Raw genomic sequence first — 20,856 nt, forward strand, 5'->3', positions numbered from 1 at the left:
AGGTCTTTGCAACTAACTTGTTTTAATACACATATGACATAGCCTATATGTAATGATAGTCTTTTTCATAGTTTTTTAACTTATGTAGATATTTGAGAGCAAGCTTATCAGAACGACATACGGCACGTTCCTGCACGGACGGCATTCGTAACATTAAAATGTAGCAAATACGTTCTGGCAAACTAACAGCAATTCGAAGCAATGTACTGCACGTCTTGGTATTGGTATTAATAACACACAATCACGTTTTGCCAGTGAGTCATGACGATGACTCGGCAAGAATAACGATTGCTGCAAGACAGAAATGTGAAAAGAAACGGGCTTGTTTGTTTATTGTTTACATCACCTTCACGCTTGGTTGCACCCGCATTGCCAGAGGGCAAAAGTCCATCCAATGCATGGAATTGTAAGAAAGCTTATCACCGAATGCAATTCTTTTCTAATTTCAATTCAATTATTTTTCTTTTAATTTCTAATCTGAACCATAAATTCAAATTTGCATAATGGGATATTAATGTATTGAAAGGAAAATGCTGAAAATTATTATCACAAAAAAGCAATATATAAAATGCACAAAGGTGTAACTTGATTGTATCTAATTAATGAACAGTTAAACACCACCATACAGGCAAACTTTTCATCTTTCATACAAAACAAGCTTGTATTCATAAGGCACAAACACCCCACCCATAACCCCATTTTCAAGTTCAGGAAGTTCCGTAAGAGCTGGGTCTGGAGCAAAATTAAAGTGTTGAAGAAGAGAAACAAGTAGAATAAACAATTCTGATTTGGCCAGAAGTTCTCCAAGACATCGGCGTGGGCCAAGTGAAAATGACATAACTTTTGGTGAAGCCACAAACTCTCCGTTGCTGTCTATGTGTCGATAGGGGTTAAATTTATCTGGTTCTTTCCAGTTTTTAGGGTCATTGTGGACTGCCCAAATGTTGGCAAGAATCTGAAAATAAAAAGTGCACACAAAAACTGTAAAGGGCCAGAACATTACTCTGCCTTATTAAAAGAATATTTGTTGTGAATTCACAGCCATGTGTAAGTTACAGTAAAAAAACATACTGTTGTTCCTTTCGGCAAAAAACAGCCATTCACTTCAGCATTACTGTTGGCCATGTGAGGTGCTCCTGTTGGTGCAATTGTTCGATAGCGTAGAACTTCATGAAGGAATGCACATGTGTATGGCATTCTTTCACGATGTGCTAGACTAGGTTCTTCTTTCCCTACAAGAAATTTAAAGTGTTTGTTTTTTTCGGCATGGGTGCCTGACTTAATAGTCTTTATGGTTTTATCGGTGCCCATGCCATTTTACTAGTTGGTGTATCATGTATCTGCTTGGTTGTTTTTTTGCACAAAATACACATGATCTGAACTTTTAACACAAACATAATAGAGATTTCTATCAGCAATAATAACTATAGATTAACCCAGCATACCAACAACTGTCTCAATTTCGGATAAAAGTTTTGTTGTACAAGTTGGATGGTGAAGCAAAATCAAAAATATCCAGGACAATGTATGACTAGATGTTTCGACACCAGCAAAATACAGATCCTTTACCAAAGAATGAAGCTCCTTATCCTAAAAAAAATCATTTCAAAAAAAATTTAGCTTACTTCAACAAAATTTTAATACTGTAAATAGTGCTGCATCTTTGGAGTTAGCATGTTGTTGTTCGAAACAATAAGCATCCACAAAGCATTGTATGTTTTCTGGTTGAAAGTTCTTCTTGCGCTCATCCACAAACTCCTTCATGAGACCTGTGAAATCCATTAAAACCATTTAGTTTCTTATGTGGTCACTTAGATAAGCGAATTTTTGTGTACAGCAGAAAGATAACATGCAGCAAATAAATTTCATTTAAGCTTAAATCAACCTTTAAATCCTTCAAAATATGACATTTAAAAACATGTTTATTACCTACAATATCTCGGTGAACTTTAATAAATCGCTGACAAGCAGCTTTAAAAGGAGGTACACGAAACAAAAAGGGTGCTAATGTTGGAACTTGAATATATTTTGCATCAGCGGGATCCCCCATTCTGTATAAAAATGCTCATAAATAGCATTGATGTAAGATAATACAGATCTATAAGCTTTTCACTTTGTTTGGCACATCATTTTTTTTTCAGATAAACAATACACAAATTAATTTAAGCAGTAATGGTATAGATTTAAGATAAATGATTTTTATTAACTTACACTCTTTCTGCAGCCTTTACCAATTTCATGAACTGTAGATTGTCTTCCTCAAACCTTCTTCCAATCACAACTTGTGATATTACATTGGCTGTTATTTGGCTCATTTCAAGCTTTGTTAACAAAAGAAATAGTTTGTGAAGCAGGTCTGTTTTTATAAATTTTTATGAACGTTAAAGCTAAAGTAAAAACTTACGCTAAAATTAAGAGGTTTGTTGACTTTTCTTTTTAAATTCTCAACAGCACATTTTGCTTCTTTTTGAACAATTGTTTGGAATCCCTTGTCTCCAAATAAAAACCTACATGACACCCCGAAATAGTTTTATTTCAAATGCAATTAAATTATAGTGGCTTACCCACGAAATGCTTTATTTGCAAGCCGGCGGTGAACTTTCCAGTCCTGCCCATAGTCCTTTGAAATTATGCCAGACGTGTCATGTGTGACCTCATGGAAAAGTTTTAAAAACGGACGTCCAGACAGTTTTGATGGTCGCTTGGAAAATGCCTGCAATTTACAATTGTTCAAGTCACAAGAAAATTTACACAACAATATCTAAAATTTCATGCATTTTATAATTCATTTCGGCAGTCTCTTCTAATTAAAAAAAATTTTACCTCATGTATTGTCTCATAGGTATTTAGAAACACCATTGTTTGTAATGGTAGTTTAACTGCAACCACAGGCCCATAAGTTTTACTCCAATTAAAAACGTCTTTGGGGGAGTTCTTCGACATGTAAGGAATCACCCCTAAAATAGGGAAACCTAACGGACCAGGGGGGAAATTGGGGTGAGGTTTGTGCAACCATTTATAAAGTATGAAAGCCACAAGTATTGACAGAAGCCACAGAAACATGACCAATATCCTATCTTCAATATATAGGAAATAAGTGCAAGGAACCAAATACCAATGCTGCAAAACTACTACTGAATGCAGCGAGCAAAGTGTACTTGTTTTTGCCACGGCTACGGTTCGGTGCCTCAGGTCACGTGATTGATATTTCAATCATTTGTGTAAATGCGCAGGTAAAAAGGCGATATAATATATTTTTAGCATAAGATAACATACAAAGTCAAGGGCAAGGCATGTTTAAACTATAAAACATTTTCAAATTCACATAGTTATTTTACGGTGTTTGATTTTGTGGCTTTAATTGTTTTCCAAACAGACGTCAGCATAGTAATATCTTTGTGGAACACAATATAAAATGTAGGAAAAATGAGGCCCCAAGGCATTAAAGCAGTGTTTTCCAACCGGTGGTACGCGTACCAGCGACGGCATTCCTGGTTGAACGCGGGCACCTTTCCGTAATTTACGGATGGGGTTCGAATTTAAAAAATCGTAAGTGATCTCAAAATGTTACCTTATCCCTTAGGTAACTTTGTAACACTAAACTAGGTGATACGCGTCGAACTTGTTTTACCTGCAAGTGGTACGCAACCACAAAAAGGTTGAGAAACACTGCTTAAGAGGTTTAAGAATTTTTTTAAACGGCGGCAAAAGGTAGTCGCTATTCACCAGGCAATATTTCTTTTTTCGAAATAACACGAAACATTTTGCGAAGTTAATATTTGATCAAGGTGTGTCCTCTGTACCCCGCGTACGGTATAAGGTACGTGCTATGCGACGCACTGTGGTTGCGGAGCGACAAATGGAAAAAAGGGCCTGCCCTTCCACTCAAACGCACCCAGTTAGTCAGACGTTAGTTTGTTGAGGCTTGGTGAGGTAAATCGCAGCTAAGTAGAAAGTGTCGCTCGTATCTGCCTTAGAATGTACAGTATCAGATACAATTACCAGCCTATAACATAATATAGCCATGACAATTGTTTTCGGCGCAAAGGTAGCCATTATTGTGTTATTTTGAGAAGGTACATTTCCATTACGCATAGACCATATGCTGCGTTGTTGTCGATCTATGCTATTCTACAATCTCACAGAGATAAGGGCATACTGTTTCCTTGTGAATAAAATGTGTATTTTAAGCGTTTTACTAGAAGCAGCTCAGACCGGTTTAGTGGTAACCGGTTTGCGGCAGATCACAGCCAAATTTTTCGCTGGGCGGTTAATCTTCGATAATGCGTTCGAGCAAATCGATCTTGTGATGTGCCGAAACATATGAATTGTCTTCCAGGATCAAATACTGACGAAAATGAATGTTCTGTCGCACGCTCTTGTGATGTTGCCACGTATTGGCACCCAGTCATGGACACGCATGAAAATGAAAGTATTTTCTTAACTCAAGATAAACAAAATAACATTTACTGATTAACATTGACAGTTTTACCATGTTTCCGCATAGCAAGGCAGGATCGCCCTTTGTATTTAGCGATCTCAGCTCTCGTATTTTGATCTTAAGGTTCACTGGCCAATGAACATTATTATTTCATAGTGTATTTTCTTTGGATTTATTATGTAGAAAAGTCGACAAAGCGAGTTATATCATTTAATTGAGTGTTGATCAGAACGTTTTCAAAGTTACTGAAATGAGCTGAATTAATGAGATTGGTTCGTTTCGTTTGCAGTGTTTGTAAGGCAAAAAGTGAAACTTATTGTGGACCCGCCATGGATTTAAAACTATTAGGATTAACGGCATTCGTCCTACTCGTCTTCACAACTTCAACCGAGGTAAGAAAACAAGAACATTATTAAATTAACACGTGGCGAGGTAACTGTAACAATCCATCGTCCAACTTCCACCACAACATAAAGTCATTTATTCGACCAATGCCACCTCACAGCTTGACGCTGGGTTATATTTGTGTGGCTCACCAAGCGCTGCACGGGACGATTTAAATGGTATTGAAATCTGTTCAATGCGATGCTGACATGTAAAGAAAATCGATTCACATTTAAATGAACCTTCTGGGCTCTATATGAGGAATTGTCACTACCTTATCACTGTACATGGCGAATGTAAGATTATAAAACCATGAACGTTCGCGTATGGGTGTTGGATTTTAGGTTGATTTATTCTCATAATTCACCTTGTAGAAGTCTCAAATACCCAAACGTTGAAAATCGAGTTCGCTTGTTTCAAAGAGGAAACGTACTAAACCGCACACCACGCCTTGTCCCTCATAATCGTATATCTCACAAGTAAATTACCCCGTATCTTACAAAGGGTTACAGTTTGGGTGACGTGTTAATGCTCGGTATAACTCGCCTATTACGCAATTAAACCTCTTGGATAGGCGGTGATTAAGGAGAGTTTTGGTTGGCGACACGACAATTCATGAGGATGTGAAACCAAGGTCGTTCTCACGTTCAACTTTTTTCCTGCTGCGGGTCTGGGTGTGTTGACGTATGTAGTGGTTTATGAACTCGGTGTGAACAGAACTGGGCGTGTCTTTAATGATAGAACTGACCCAATCGTATATGACAAATATGTCTAACTTACGTTTCAAATACAGCTTTTAAGATCTTCCAACGATAAGTGTATGTCCGTTTAGCTGAAAAAATAGTTTTTGCACAATAATAGGTTCGAGTACAACATAACAAAACATGACTATTCCTAAAACAATATTCCGCCCTGTTCAAAGAATGTACCTTAATAATTTTTTGTCACAACGTTCCAATGTAGAAACTTGGTTGTTGGTATACCCTTCAAGGGAGCCACTCTGGTTTCGTATTTATTCTCGTCGCAAACGGCTTAACAACCGTAGCAAAGAAAGATACAATGGATTACGTGTACATTGTAATATGACACACGAAGCGTTTCAGCATAAATTGGAACTGCTTCTGGCCAAACCTCTCGGGACAATTTTGTACTTCTCGAACGTCTCGCGTCGCGCGTTTGTAGTCTTGGGAAAGTAAAGTTTAATATAATGTAATGTGTTGCATTTCATTTTGCAACAGTTTCGTTGGGTTCTATTGTAGTAGATACGTTCACGTGACAAAAGCTAAACTGGTACACACGGGCATCGTAAAGCTTAAACAATTTTCGACAAAAGTGAGTTTTTTAACCACTGTTCTATGATCATGAACTCTTTCATTATATACATCCGTAAGTTTTTTGTAACGCTGTTTGTTTTACGAACAGGCGAAATCAAAGCGTTCCTACACCAAGTTGGATTACAGCCGCATGTCGGATGAGCGTAAGTTTCTTCACTTTCAACAACTGACAACATATTTTTATTTACTGCTTTAAACATCATACATCCATACATAAAACAATATACCAACACACACTGTCAGTCAACCACCGTAGTAGTCCCTGTAGTTGAAGCGGATTATTGCGTTTCAGTTCAGAAGTGACTTAGAAGTAGGACTACGCCCAGAACTGAGTGGGTGGCCCAAACTGTGGTCGCCGTCACAGACTCAGAGTTGCTGTAACGAGATGTTTAACTGACTTTAGCAGCACAGTTCACACTCTATTACTTTTTCCTATTTACAATACAGCATATCACACTATCATTTTGTTGTTTATGACTGCCGTACCAACAAGTGGTTTTCTAATACGCCTGCCTCAAACAGTGTTCTGATGGTCGAACCAATTAGCGACACGACAACACGGGTCTAGATTGGCAGTTCCGATTTAGAGCGGTTTCAACCTGATCAATCTATCTTGGAATTCGGGCAGAAACGAAGATGGGCACTTGAAGAGTGTTTAACTGTTGACTGAGTTCACTAGCATGTCGAGATAGTCGAAATTCCAATTCATTTATCACGATGGCACGTTCCTATTCGAAGGGACACCCACGCCTGTTTGCCTTTGGCTCAAGATACGGTCTTGGTTACGGCCTTTCTGCTGCTCACTGTGCTGTTAAATGGGCATATAGGTTGAAAACGTAAAAGTTGAATTTGAGTGAGCAACAAAGCAAATGCGTTCAAAAATACTTCCCAAAGTCTTGATTCAAACAACAATTATTCTAAGTGACATGACAATGTCTAAGTGCAAGGCAAACTATTCATTTCATTACATCCTTTAGCACACAAACAGTAAACAAGGTTTGCATTCCGTCGCATGCTAAAAGCACCCCGGTACGATGTGGCACAAACCGCGGCGTTTAGCATCACCAAACAAGGCGAAACCGACGGTCTGAACGACAGGCGTCTCGCCTCGTATTAGCGGTTAACGATGAACCACATTAGATACAGATTTTTGGCGGTCACACTTTGCGCTGTTATAATGTGGTTTGAAGTCTTCGTCCTCCAGTTACTAATAATGGAACGGTTGATACGCGGAATTTCGTCATACAATTCACTTAGTTCATTCCATCAAACACTGTTTAGAAGTTATTTCGTTTGTCGAAATGTCCATCAAACATCCTATTTTGAAATATTCTTTGTCACGGGATGTTTACGTGCCTTGGTCTTGCTGAATGTAACCGAATTAGCGCACTTTAGTTGGTATTTGTTTGAGCGTGAAAGTATTTATGGCATGGGAGAAGTGTACGTCGTGTTCCCCAGACAAGCCTTTGCTGCAATTTTATAGTTTAAAGTCTTTTATCAACGCTCTTTTCGAAGTAAGCAGACGCTATCTCTCCCAGTTTCTGGCTGCAAAACGGAACCAAAACGGTTTTCTCTGAATTCAAGAATCATGTGGCCTTTCGGGCCAATTAAATTTCACACTCAGCTGAACACCAATCTTATTAGATGCCAAAACAAATGCATTAGGAATATATGATACTGGAGAACATAAACGCATGTAAGTTCACCTTTTAAGGTTTTATAAGTTTGGCTAAAAAAACAAGCAAATGAATAAACATGGGACCCTGGATTGTCTGTATCGTGACAGAAGATTGAGAATGAAGCAAATTTGAACCAAAATCCACAACTTATCACCCAATTTCCCCAGCTCTGCAATGAAATAAACCTCCATAGCCTTCAACGAAACCTTCGAAAATCAAAAATCGAAACTAATAAAATTAGGCCGCTGACGCCGTCGTTTTCCGGGAAAGCCACGCGGCCTGCTATATAAGCTTTACGGGGGACGACTCGCTATTAAATCAGGTCAGTCTTTGAAGTCCCCGACCGTTTCCCAACATCAACAATGTCCAACCCGTCCAGGTAACTATTGTCAAAGGTCGCGACTCTCTTTTCATCACAGGCGAGGTTTGTTTCTTTGTTGGACGTCCGATAAGGAAACCGAACTTCCCGGCGTCTCGCTCCTTGTTTATCGTGTGTATTAAGGCCGTTAATCAACCTACGCGCGTTACACTTATGCTACGAATATGGTGGTTACTAGTAAAGCGAGTTTACACAACTGTCAAAAAGGTTGATGTGGTTGCAAAAGGCCCTTGTTCTTACCATTGTGAACTGACCACACGCTCACCAGCCAACAGTTTATCATGCATGACTTACATTATTATCCGTGACTTAAACATCCACAAATCTACACGGACCGCTATGCCAAGATACTCATGGTCGTGTTTACAGGGATAAATATGTTAAACCAAAACACGACTATGCTCTTTGCGCGTACTTTCTCACAAGTACGAAACAGCGGCAGCTGAAAATAAGTGTCTGGCTTATATATGTGGGTTTCCAAACGCCCATAACACTTAAAAGTGCTGTGTTACTAAAATATGTCGAAAATACAGTGTGCAAAAGATAGGTCGAAATAGTGTACATTGTCTGCAGTTCACTTACCACATGTATTTGACGGGTTCAGATCGACGTTTTTTGCATGTGATTAAACGCTCTGTGATCCCTGTTACCGTAAATCCACATGAGGTTTGACAGGCCCAGAAAAAGTTTACAAGTCGATTTTGTGTTGTCCCAATTGCTTAATGTAGCTGTCATCCAAGTTTTATTTGGGATTACCGTTACAAATACACAACTACTATGTAAACACAAACCAAAGCAACTTGATTTTAAATAAAGGTTTTTCCTATTTAGAAACTATCAACATAACCTAAAGTTAAGACAGCACAACGTTTACTTTAACCGAACCAATAGAACTTCGTAGTTTCTGCTTCGATTATCAAGATCATGCATTTTCATCCTAAATCAACCTAAAACTTAAGGTAATCACCCAGGAGAAACCCCTTTGTCCAATGTTCTTGCATCTGTAGTTTACCAGTTGGAAAATTGAACACATATACTTTATTGACTTAGGAATGTGCCAGCGAAAGCGCTGCGGGAAGAAGAAGCCCAGGGGATCATGGTGCCAAGTGGCAGTGGATGGTGAAGGGAATCGTAGACCGACCTGCGTGTGCCCCACTGAGTGCGACGAAACGTAAGGGATTTGATAACTCGTGTTGTAACTTCAAAGGGAACTGTTCTGTTGTACATGAAGTTGATACGCAATTTAAAAATGTTTTCTGCTATTTTTGCTGCCAGGCATACTAATTAATCAAAATCGTTCTTCTGGCATGCAATATGTTGACAAAACCCTGAGGAAGTCTCGCCGGATGGCAGACGAAACGTCGGTTTAGAATAAATAACTTCAGAAACTTAAGCGCCAGAAAAACGATTTTGATTTATAAAATGTTTGCGTGCATTATCGAAAAACTATATTTCGACAGAGTATTTTGAGGAGGAGGTCAAACAAGTTTTTATGTCATCTTTTGTATATTTCTTTGAATAGATGTTAAAAATACATTACCCCAACCATATGATAACTGTTTAACGTTGGGTATTTTAAAATATTGGTTTTCCTTCAATTTCATTCCATTGGCAATTAGGACACGTTATTTGATCTGAATGCCGATATTAAAACATAAACATTGATAAACCTTCAAGACTATTTAGCTGACGATGGATTATCTAGATGGGCAATTAACGTTGCTATGAAGACACGCCGAAAGTTCAAAACGCGCCACTTGGAAGCCCATCGAAATACGATAAGCCTTCCGGCGACCACATTAAACAAACAGTTAGCCAAACTCCACGCTCCGATAAGCGCGATCCTCAATAGCAGGCATTGTATGCAGTGGCGCGCAAACTGTCGTCCCATAAAATATTCTACGACCTCTTCCCTATCCGCGGTGCTCGCCGTTGTAATTTAATCACTGGTGCTTTGACAGAAATTCACTTCCTGTTTTAGGGACAATTCTCCAGTTTGCAGTGTGTACGGACGTGAATACCGAAACAAGTGCTTTCTCCATATAGAAGCTTGCAAGAAGCGACGATTGATCAAGGTGGCCTATGAAGGGCGTTGCATTGGTAAGATTATTAATTTCAGTGACTGCAGAGCAATTCAATTCGCTCGCTTAAGTTTTTAAGTACCTTACTATCTAACAGAGTTATGAACAACGCCTGCCCTAAGGGCACCAAACATGACAAATTTTGCATACTTTAATCCACTAATAACATCAATATTTTCTTCCTGAAACCCATTTTTCCAACGCCACTTGCTGTGCGTGACAAAGGTGGGAACACCACATTAAAAATAAATATAAAATGGCCACATGGCTTTTAAGTTAATGTTCCGTTTTTGTATGAGAACTGATGATGCTGTTTAGCGAAAGAGGTTTTCTTTAAAAAAAAATGCGTTTTACCACGATGTCACTTTATATTGTAATTTTAATCAACGTAGTCTTACAAACGCATACTAGGAGCAGTGCATTTTTAGACCTCCACCCACTTATTTTCATGCGTAAAGGTCCACGTGTAAATTTGTGTGCAGCCTCCCAGGCCAAGTGTACGCGTGAGGAGCTTCGTCAATTCCCATTCCGCCTGCTCGATTGGTTCGTACACTTGAAAGATACCGATGAATTCGGTTCCCTTGACCCTAAGAAGTCAATCACGTCTATTACCGACGCTGAACGAACCACTGTGGCCCAGGTATAGCAGTAGTTGTTATGTTACGCTTAAAGGCGGGCCAAATGAAATTTGATACGCTTATGAACCATGCAATAAATTGGATACGTCCTGACTATGATGTCCATGACAGTCACATGATTGCTTATAATGTAGTCTGGATTGTAGCCCTATTATTTCAGACATTGTTTGAGTAAAATCAGTGTCGCAGTAATAAATTACACTTTATTTCGGCCAATGTTTAAGTTACCTATTGACCAATGGTCTTATATTGCTCCTGGCGCTCATTCAAAACATCGATACCTTTCACCAATCCATTTATCCAGTGTTAAATACAAAAACCCGCGTTGTAACCGTAAATACAAACCGCAATGTTTGACCCAATCAACTATAACCATAGCTGATCTTGCTACAAACAAGATTTTTCATATATGTTTGCGTGGTTACAAGCCAATATGTCGCCAGCTTTGCTGTAGGTATGTATGGCAAAAAAGCCACAGTTCGCGAAAGTGTGCGAGGTCACGGCGTATTGAAAAGCTAAAAGCGCTTTGCTGGGAGAAAACATGACCTTTCCAAGAAACGCCGAACCGCGAGCTAGAAAACTTTTTTCTCGTCTGTGAAGTCCGTACTTTAATTATCGCTTTGCATCGATAGTTTACTTATTAAGACATAAGTATTGCAGCATGCTTAAAATGCAATTCACTCCCATTGCTGCGGCAAAATTCACCCGTTGTTTGTTTTGGCAACCGTTGGGAGTCGTGAAGCAGCTGGCGCTCGGCGAACAGTCCCAGAGGTATAAATTTTTAATGCGTAATTTTGAATAACAACACCACGAAGTGCGACCAGCTGTGCTATTGTGCTTGGCTGTGAATAAAAACACTCAAAGATTAAACCACAAGCAGTTTATCACAAGCCCACTGTAAGCCCTGAAGTTTTTTCATTAGTACGCAATGTTCGAATTGATTGGTAAATAACATAATACGACCAAAACTATGTATACCACACCTGAAAATATATCTCACAGATGCAAATTTACAAGATTATTACAATGGTGCGCAAAGAAAAACACCACAACAAATTGTCCGCTTCGAAACCAATACGACCCTTGTGCAAAATTACACGGCTATGACCAATGTTTCCACAAAGTGTCAATGAAATACAATTAATTTGTCGAGTTTTTTTCTAACAAATTGTTTTATCCATCATTCTAAACGATACTAGCGAAGTGACAAACACATATCTTCATCTATGTTCATTCATTTTAGTGGAAATTTGCTCAACTTGACAAGAATAATGATGGAAAAGTCAACAACAAAGAACTTAAGGGATTCCGTTACGCGTTGATGCCACTGGAGCACTGCGCCAAACAGTTCTTCAAGTACGTATATGAAATACACAAGATATATTGCACATGTGGCATATCTTGGGACGGTTTAGAAATACAGCATTTTGGATAACCAAAGTTGAAAAAAAAAGACGTCCAATGAACATAGAAAATATATAATGTTCACCAGAGAGTTTGAATCTTTAAAGAAGTCCCTTTTTTGACTTAACCTTTTAAATTTTCTGAAAAACAAGGGACCTCTTTTTTGGCCCTATTAAAAAAGTGTCCTTACCAAAACTGTTAGACGTTGCGTAATCAAACAGCAGGAAACCATACAGGTATAAAAGTGAGTCGTTCGCCAAAAAGCAAACGAGTATCGAAAAACGTCGCGCCGGCGGCATTTTAATACATCTAAGGCGTTGTGTAGCTGAAGAAGATATATGTAAAATGTATAATTGTGGTTGAGGCAACTGAATTTTGCATGTTTAGCAAACCTCACAAGACATCTTACTGCACCGCATCCGAAAATCTAAGCCAATATTGTGCAAAATAAATATGTAGCTTTTTGTAAATTTAGGCCATGATTTAAAACAGTCTCTTTTCTCAGAGTTTGCGACGCTGACAACAATAGAAAACTTACGTCGTCGGAATGGACAGATTGCTTGGTGGTGCGAAGCTGGGAGTGGTATAAAGAACGACATGGTACGATAACTTATCAATTATTCAAGGCGGGCTCCGATAAGCATTTGTGTTAAATAGGAGTTGGCTTGTTCGGCAATATCTGCCCATAATGCCGTTCACTGAAATTGAATAAGCATTGTTTTAAGCGTTTCGATCTATGCACCAGATGTTCCTTTGGCAACTTATCCATGGGGGCGTTCTCTAATAAATGGAACATTTAATTCAGAATAACAAAACATATAAAGATCATGGAGAAGATGTAATGCTTGAAGTAGTGTACATTTAAAAAAACTACGAAACCTCACCTAAATGGCGTATGGGATCAATTTAATAATTTTTATGATATTTAAAAATTTTATTGAACTTGCCTTTGTTTTTTAGGAATTGAAGACATCGACGAAGCTGACGCCGAACTTCAGTAACAATTAACTCGTGCTTCAGTCGCAAAATATCCTGCATTATTTACTTTTTCAGCACTCGAGTTAATGATAGTTTGTTTTAGCGCCTTTATTTCATCGATGCGTGACGGGTGCTGATTGGCTGATCTTAATGTTCACCAGCTCTTGCGTAAAACATGTTCGTTTGTTTCCGTTATCGCTTTATTATTTCAGCATATCGTTTTTGCAGGCTGTAAGTATTCCTAACGGCGCTTTTTTAAAAATATGAATTGTGTATGTTCAGTAAAGCTTTACCACCACTTCTAAAATACAACTCTACAGCGCCCCGTGGCGGCAGTCAAGAAAATTTATAAATGCAGCATGTAGGTACAGCTTTTATTATTATCAGGCCTTCCAATCTGCATTTCATCAGTACAAGAAGATCCACAAAAACGCACTTTAGTGAAAGATACAGGTTGCTTCCTTTTGGCTGAATCTACCCCTCGATTAGGCATTGCCTTATTATCAGCGACACCAATATATCGAAACAAGAAATAAATTTTTTGAAGATGTTTCGGATTGGAGTCAGCTACTTTATTTAATGATTTGTATATTTAATCAATTCAAGTATCGCTTTCTGTGTTTATCTCTGTGCAGAAACTGATGATTCTTACGTGGGCGAAATCATTTTTTCTATTTTTTACAATGAACTAGCCGACTCCGAACCGAACATCTTGTTTCAAGCAATTTAAGTGAGCTTTGAACTCACAACCCTCGGACTGAAACGATTAAGTTGAATAGACCTTGCGCTATTAGACCCTAGACATTTCTGCTAAGCTGTGAATTACAACACACACACTGATGACGCAAGCTTGGAACTTTTTCGAAAAAGATAAACAGAAAAATACAGTACAGGAATGTTCACGCAAAAATGAACAAATTATTCAAGAAAAAAATCACTTAACATTTGCAGACTCCCTCCCACCACCTAGTGTTTAATGTGTTGCAAGTCCAGTTCCGCAAGAAGGCGCCACACAGACAAGATTTGATACGTGCGTAAAATTTTGTTGAGATTTGCAGTTTTGCAACACAACGCTTCCACGTTATTCAGATATTATGATATGATTTTCAAATGCTGTGTAAACAGAAAAGGTCACTGCTAAAGTGTTGAAATTGATTAATCGACAATGCAGAAACAGGGTTATACACACGATTTTGAATTTGTTTGTTGGAGAAAATATTATGCTTCATTTAACACCTTTTATAGTTTATACAGTTTGACGTGATTGTGTGACCTCGGTAGTCTACAAGGTTGTATCGGTGTCCGTGCCAAGTTTCCCATATATAGTTAATGTACAATTTGAGCATTGCAGTAGTTTTCGCAAAGAAACGTGAGTTGAATTTGTCAAAACAGAAAATATTGAAGGGAGTTGGTGATGTAATAAAACGGTGGTTCTAAAACAGTGCGTCGCGATGCCCTATGCCGCGTAACAACTGGTGTACAAAATATAGATTGTTTTGGAAAAATGTAAGAAAAAAACAAGTCAAGTCAACCTTTTGCGACCGAAAATTGTAAACATAGGAAAAATCATCATCATAATAGATTCATAACTGGTGCGCGAAAAGTTCGGTGAATCTGTTCAAAAAGGGTAGCACACGAAAAGGTTTGAGAATCACTGCAACACAATGCTGGCACGCCAACGTAGCAAATCCTTCCCATGGAACTTACTTGCGGGAACATTAAAACATGAAACGGAAAAGGCAGATGGTGATTTTCAGTAACGAGCTAAAACCCGCTGTCACTGAGCTTTGAACCCACGGTCTTCGGGTCGAAGCGCAATGTGAAGAGAATTTATCAAGAAATTCAGACGGGACTTGACACAAAAAGCCATGGGCGCGGAAAATGCACAAAAATAGGAAAGTTCGTTGGGGCATAAGTTTGCAGTGGGGAATTAAAGTGCTAAATGGAAATTACAAAGTCTATCGTGATGATAAACAACAACGGATAAAAGGCGTTTTTAAGGCCGCGCCGCCTTATTCTGAAGCAATGGAACGGCGAAACGTTTCAAGCGCAAGCATACAGATTTCTACACATATATATATATACGCTCTACATAAATATTATCTTCGCTGATTGGATCAGGGGGGGTGAAAAAGTTAAATTTACACAAATACGAAATGAAAACGCGATCTTTTTAAGGCCTCCAAACCAAAACGCACCTTGTTGAACATTTCTGCATTTGTCAGGACCCAATCCACCGTACAAACAATAGTTTGCGCTGTGTTAAGAAGTCTGGTAAAAAGAGTCGTTTGTTTTGAATGTTTCAAAAACGCTGTCGTCTTTTAATGAGTTCATCACATTCATCAACGCTTCTCCGGTGGGCTCCTAAAAACAAAGATGTTTGTGTTAGTTTGGTTTCGTTGCACCTAGTTTAGTATCCAATGGTTAATGGTGGCTGCATAGTCACCACAAAGTAAAAGTCTTGTTCAACTATTTAGCTGACAAAATCGTTGTAAGTCACTTCATAGCTTCACTGATGAGACTATTAGGCTGAAACACTGGCCCTGTCTGCAACTCACTACAGAAAAACGTTACTAACTTCATTGCTAATGCACGTTTGTATTACTTGCTGGAAAATGCTGTGAAAGGTCCACAGATGAAACAATGAATTTCAAACATTCCGAACCGGTTAGGTAGCGAACGAATCCCTCCCTATTTCGCCATTCGCGTCTACAATAAGCTTTCTCCACGCACGTTCTACCAGCTCGTACACTCCCACGGGTAATCCCCCAACCTTTTCCCCGATGACGTTGAAATTGCCTCCAAGGAGTACGGGAAGTACACGCACGTGCAATGCCGTGTGTTGCTGTGTTGTAATACACGTGCTTCGCATTGTACACGAACAAGCTTTTAAGGTCTAAACACTGCTTATCTAAACGCCCTGTTTTCTTTAAATATTCGTTTTCTGACAAAATGTCTCATCTGATTTGGGGACAATGACCTTATACCAGAGATGTGAATTAATCAAAAACGGTAGTTCCCTAGAAACGGCTTTTAACATTGCCTTATTTAAAGTTATGTTAACTGAATCTACTAGCTTCAGAAATACATAGGCTACATAGCATAACAATCAAACTTTGATAGAATTTTTTGAAAGCAGGTCTATCGTATTTAACTATTAATAGTAACAGTCATAAAGACTAAAATACTACACTCACTGGTTTGGAAGGATTTTTGGTTGCATGTTGTCTAGAGAATCAGCATTGGCTCTCTGTACACAATTGTATAGTTTAGTTTTGTTTGCATTGGCAATAATAAAAAGCTTACTTCAGGCCTTGGTCAGTTATTCTTAGAAACTTTACACTTATAGTTACTACAAGATGGCCTTTTTGGCAAAAATAGTTGTAAGTGTCAACGTTCGGCAGCAGCCCTTATCAGAATGTAACATTGTAAATATGCAAAAACACAGTACTTTAATTGCTTTTTCAAGGATTTAAATCTAGCCTACTACTGTGTGTATTTTTCTGTTGAATTTTATCTTATCTATAAATATTTTACAGGGTAACGTTGATGGGGTTGGGCAGGAGTTCCTCTGTAGTCATATGGCTCTGACTGGTAGTGAGGTGGTGAAGATGCTTGTGCCACGTAACTGTTGTTGGGCGGCATGTGGGTGTTGTTGGGTGGCATGTGACTGTTGCTGGGTGGCATGTGGCTGTTGTTGGGAGGCATGTGGCTTGTGTTAGGTGGGACATGGCTTGGATCCTACAACATAGAGAGCACTTGAAGGCTATAGGTTTAAAACTTGGTAGCATGATACAGTAGAGCAGTGAGTTGTATGGAATCCAAGGGTTTCTGAATAAGTCTTTGGGCAACAGACAAAAAGAATAACATGACAAAAAATGTAGTGAAAAATTATTGCAAAAAAACTATGTTTATTTCAAGTTTTTTGAGTTTCTGCTCAACTTAAATAAACTTGCAGTGATTCAATGACAAAAAAGTTACAGAAACATTGCAGTGTACAGAATATGGTTGCAAATTTTTTTTGTGTTCATATTGCTGGGTTCCATTACCATGACAACACAAAAACTTGTATGGTAGGAGCTTGGATCACCTTTAAATTGTACACTTATTGATAATACAGTCACACAATTCTGCAAAAACAAGTTTTTTCTCTATGGTGACAATTCTGTTGTCTCTATAACAATGTAACAATCTTAACAATAAGTTTTTTCTAATTTTGGTCATCAATGAATTGTAATACTGATCACCTTGCATCACAAAAGTAGCGCAATGGTTTTTACAACACTTATAAATAACTAAGCATTTTTACAAAACAATGCAAGGAAGTAGAGCACTTACTAATTGTGGATTTGCTTGGGGAAATCCTATTCTTCTCGGAAGGCTTTCCACCGGTCCAACAATTTGCCGGTTTTCTTGGACAGCTGGTAATGAGTGGACAAGGTTGGACTGTTGGCGAGATACCTGAGGTGGTTGGGGACTAGGAACGTGCATTTGCAGTCCTGTTAACATCAACATGTGTCACCAAAACTGTTGGTAAGCATGTAAACTAGTTAATGGCAACAAAAACCAAACAAAAATGTTGTTAGTGGTTCCCAACCTGGTGTCTGGGATTATAAGAAGACAACCTTTGCGTTGATATTTTCCTTTTACTTAGGTTTTATTTTCATTAAAGGTTCCAAAGCTATTAAAAGAGAACCACTTTCATAACTGATAAATTACTTTTGAAAATCAGTGGATAACTGCATTGTCTGTAAAGTTACCATCTACTATAATCAGGATAAGAGTAAAACCTGAAGACCCGTAAGCCCAATGACTGATACAAATTGGAATTTGTCTAAAACTTTTTAAAAATGATTCATAAATATAGTAATACAATACACAGGTTTTCCACATATATATTGACAGTTTGTTGTTTGTATTGTAGATCCTGGAACTTACATTGTGAGCAAATTCACATTCACTTGTGAACCCTAATAAAGATTTCAATATTCAACCTGTTTGTGGATTGGAATAACGGTCATGAAAAGGTTGGACTTGATTATGATCGAACACAGCTTGGGTAACTGCAGGAGGTGGAGGCACAGTAGTTTGAAATAGCGGGTTGTGGCCAGATGAACGCTGCTCAGCAAGCAAATTATTCAACCTGTCAAGCAAAAGCACAAAATACAAACTAAGCAAAAAGCACAACAAACAAAATTGTATATTTATAAAACTCACTGTGACAGTTGCTGTTTGAGGCTGTTGTTTTCTCCACGAAGGTTTTCTTTAAGTTCCATTAGCTGCTGCTTCTCTTGTCTTTCCAATGAAAAGTCCTCCATAAATGCTTTCATTTGTGTCTGGTACAAATCGCCTGAACACACACATTCGTTTATTTATCTACAATAGATAGTTCAAGGCTTTTTGTTTGTATATCCTGCCTGGTTGGTTGTTTGTTTGCTGTTTCAAGGCCTCATTTTCTCTAAGCAACTGTTGGTTTTCGTCATGAAGCAGTGCATTTTCAGTACGAATAGTTACAAGGTCAGCAGTGACTTTCTGTAAAGTTGGTTTGAAAAATTAGTGTTAATCTACCCCACAACACAGCTACAATGTACAGGTTAATGATTCAGTAAACCTCTTTGGCTGTAACAGCTTCATTCAGATTAGCCTGAAGTTTCAAATTAAGTTCTTTTACATCTTCCAAGTCATCTCGAGGGACCTATGAAAATAATTATGTTTTTACACTTAATGTAGGTTTACCGACTGCACAGCAGCCAACCAAGATCAGCTACTTTTTTCGCTACTACATGAAGTGGGAACAAAAAAATCAAGCTCGGGTGTGGCTTAAACCCACGACCCTAGGCTTATCAGGCCTAACGCTCAAACGACTGAGCAACTGGAAATAAGTCGTAAAGATCTGCACAGTGGGGCGATCCTGCCAATCGTGTGATTGCAAGAAACATTGCTACACTTTATGTAAGCATTCTTCACAATTGTGTTTACAGGGAAAAAATTACCATCTCATGCTCCTATTAATTGCACACAATTAAATATATGACACCATTAACAAATGAAGCATATATATAAAGATATATGTATGAAAAACATACCACTTCAATGTTATGTGTTGATTGTCTGGGAGACTGATTGTTTTGTCCATTAATATCATCATCAGCAGACACTGCTTGTATCGGTACAACCCCTAATCACAACAACTTTTCAAACAAAGTCACAGTTGCAGTGTATTAGTATGAAATACAAAAATGGCAACCTACCTTCTCCATCAGTGTGGGTTTCTGTGATCATGTTTCGCGTTTCCTGCCTTAATGTTTCAATCTGTTCCGCAAAAACGCGAATAGTTCCACGTGCTTTGTCCAACATGTTTTCCAATTTGGAAATCTAGTTTTGACAAAAATCACATGAAAATATTGCCATTTTTAAAAACAACCAGTATTTTTGCATATACTTTAATAACCATAAAATTTTTTACTGGTATATAAGTTTTAAAAACAAGCAGATTAACAAAAAATGTCATTAGTGTACAAATCATTGTATGTAAGTTTAACATTCTGCAGGGAAAGTGAAAATTACCTTTCTAGCCATTTCAGGTTGCCCACATGCCTTTCTCAAATCACTGAGTTGTTTATCTTTTGCCTGAATAGTCTTCTTATACTGCTCAAGAACACTCTGATATTCAGCTTGTTCCTTTACATAGACACAAAAATTGCTGCTATTTATCATTAAATTGCTCATATGTGTAAGTGTTTATGCATAGAATGTATATGATGGCAACAAAATTAATCGAATTGAAAATCAAAAACACCATGAATCTACCAGGACTTCATCTGGGGATCTGTTTTGCTTCTCTTGTAGTTCTAGCTTTAGAACTTCAAGCTTGGAGGTCAGCATTTGAATTGTTTCATTCTGAGCTGTCGGGGCACAGACTACATCAGTTTGGTTTTCGTTGGCAACGACAGCCTCTCTGGTATAAAGCTCATTGTACCTGTATGAAGGTAAAACAATGTAATACGTTTAAAGCACAAAACTGCTTATTTAACAGTTCTTCAAATATGCTGACTACTGTGTGTTTGATATTTAACATTTTCTTAAAAAGAAATTAAATTATTAGTTCCAGTGACATTGCAGTACAGTAAAAATTCAGTTTGTTTAAAATTAGCATGCTATAACAAAACACTAAAAACCATTTCTTGATGTTCAAAATATGGTAAGTATTTACCTTTGAGTTGTCCTGGCAAGTTCTTCCCTGAGTTCGTCATTCTGTTCAGTCAATTTGTTGTTCTGCGCTTTTAGGCTGTTAATTAACTGAACAGCTTTAGCAACGTTTATTTGCGGCATGCCTTTCTTGGCATAGCTCGACGTGCAAGGCTGCGCGCCGTCTTGCATAGTTTCCAATAGATTTTGGTTCCTTTTGCAAACTCTAAATATGTCAGTTTTTAAATATAGAGACGCTTATACACAAGATACTGCGACAAACAACATTGCAAGCACAAAATTTGAAAAACAATTGCATTTACACAAAACAAGTGTCCGCGGAAGTTACG

At 38.2% G+C, this 20,856-nt stretch overlaps 3 protein-coding genes across 4 annotated transcripts; 1 reads left to right on the forward strand and 2 right to left on the reverse strand.

The window, feature by feature from the left end:
- Positions 1-372: 372 nt before the first annotated feature.
- LOC145908478 (cytochrome P450 2C3-like) lies at positions 373-3,160 on the reverse strand. Its single transcript, XM_082995772.1, has 9 exons — positions 2,824-3,160; positions 2,565-2,713; positions 2,405-2,507; positions 2,212-2,321; positions 1,930-2,051; positions 1,645-1,769; positions 1,446-1,590; positions 1,072-1,232; positions 373-955 (listed from the first exon to the last, which is right to left on the reverse strand). Exons 1-9 carry the CDS (start codon positions 3,061-3,063, stop codon positions 638-640), a joined length of 1,473 nt encoding a protein of 490 aa, XP_082851898.1. The 5' UTR covers positions 3,064-3,160; the 3' UTR covers positions 373-637.
- A 1,560-nt stretch (positions 3,161-4,720) lies between these two features.
- LOC145908708 (SPARC-like) lies at positions 4,721-13,657 on the forward strand. The gene is made up of 8 exons (XM_082996031.1): positions 4,721-4,833; positions 6,248-6,302; positions 9,268-9,388; positions 10,199-10,317; positions 10,781-10,938; positions 12,180-12,292; positions 12,846-12,940; positions 13,301-13,657. The coding sequence occupies exons 1-8, from the start codon at positions 4,771-4,773 to the stop codon at positions 13,339-13,341; spliced, it is 765 nt and encodes a 254-aa protein (XP_082852157.1). The 5' UTR covers positions 4,721-4,770; the 3' UTR covers positions 13,342-13,657.
- Positions 13,658-14,157: 500 nt separating this feature from the next.
- LOC145908331 (uncharacterized) lies at positions 14,158-20,835 on the reverse strand. 2 transcript variants are annotated; one of them, XM_082995588.1, is made up of 13 exons: positions 20,532-20,835; positions 20,129-20,297; positions 19,886-19,999; positions 19,570-19,693; positions 19,405-19,478; positions 18,930-19,013; positions 18,736-18,850; positions 18,536-18,668; positions 18,313-18,461; positions 17,657-17,817; positions 16,856-17,059; positions 16,516-16,568; positions 14,158-15,682 (listed from the first exon to the last, which is right to left on the reverse strand). In XM_082995588.1, exons 1-13 carry the CDS (start codon positions 20,696-20,698, stop codon positions 15,661-15,663), a joined length of 1,569 nt encoding a protein of 522 aa, XP_082851714.1. In that variant the 5' UTR covers positions 20,699-20,835; the 3' UTR covers positions 14,158-15,660. The 2 variants fall into 2 exon arrangements, with proteins under 2 accessions (XP_082851714.1, XP_082851713.1); XM_082995587.1 differs by having other exon boundaries at positions 19,405-19,496.
- Positions 20,836-20,856: the final 21 nt, after the last annotated feature.

This window comes from Ascidia mentula, chromosome 7 (assembly GCF_947561715.1).
Source record: "Ascidia mentula chromosome 7, kaAscMent1.1, whole genome shotgun sequence".
Taxonomy (NCBI): domain Eukaryota; kingdom Metazoa; phylum Chordata; class Ascidiacea; order Phlebobranchia; family Ascidiidae; genus Ascidia; species Ascidia mentula.

Bases quoted from the DNA above. Each gene is read 5' to 3' on its own strand.
- LOC145908331 (XM_082995587.1), bottom strand. From the start codon at position 20,698: ATGCAAGACGGCGCGCAGCCTTGCACGTCGAGCTATGCCAAGAAAGGC. The intron at 19,694-19,885 runs GTAATTTTCACT...TGTCAAAACTAG, and splicing joins AACCTGAAATGGCTAGAAAG to ATTTCCAAATTGGAAAACAT. The intron at 18,851-18,929 runs GTTTACTGAATC...CCAACTTTACAG, and splicing joins AAGCTGTTACAGCCAAAGAG to AAAGTCACTGCTGACCTTGT.
- LOC145908478 (XM_082995772.1), bottom strand. From the start codon at position 3,063: ATGTTTCTGTGGCTTCTGTCAATACTTGTGGCTTTCATACTTTATAAA. The intron at 2,714-2,823 runs GTAAAATTTTTT...TGTAAATTGCAG, and splicing joins CCTATGAGACAATACATGAG to GCATTTTCCAAGCGACCATC. The intron at 2,052-2,211 runs GTAAGTTAATAA...ATTTTTATACAG, and splicing joins GTAAAGGCTGCAGAAAGAGT to AATGGGGGATCCCGCTGATG.
- LOC145908708 (XM_082996031.1), top strand. From the start codon at position 4,771: ATGGATTTAAAACTATTAGGATTAACGGCATTCGTCCTACTCGTCTTC. The intron at 10,318-10,780 runs GTAAGATTATTA...ATTTGTGTGCAG, and splicing joins CTATGAAGGGCGTTGCATTG to CCTCCCAGGCCAAGTGTACG. The intron at 10,939-12,179 runs GTATAGCAGTAG...CATTCATTTTAG, and splicing joins AACGAACCACTGTGGCCCAG to TGGAAATTTGCTCAACTTGA.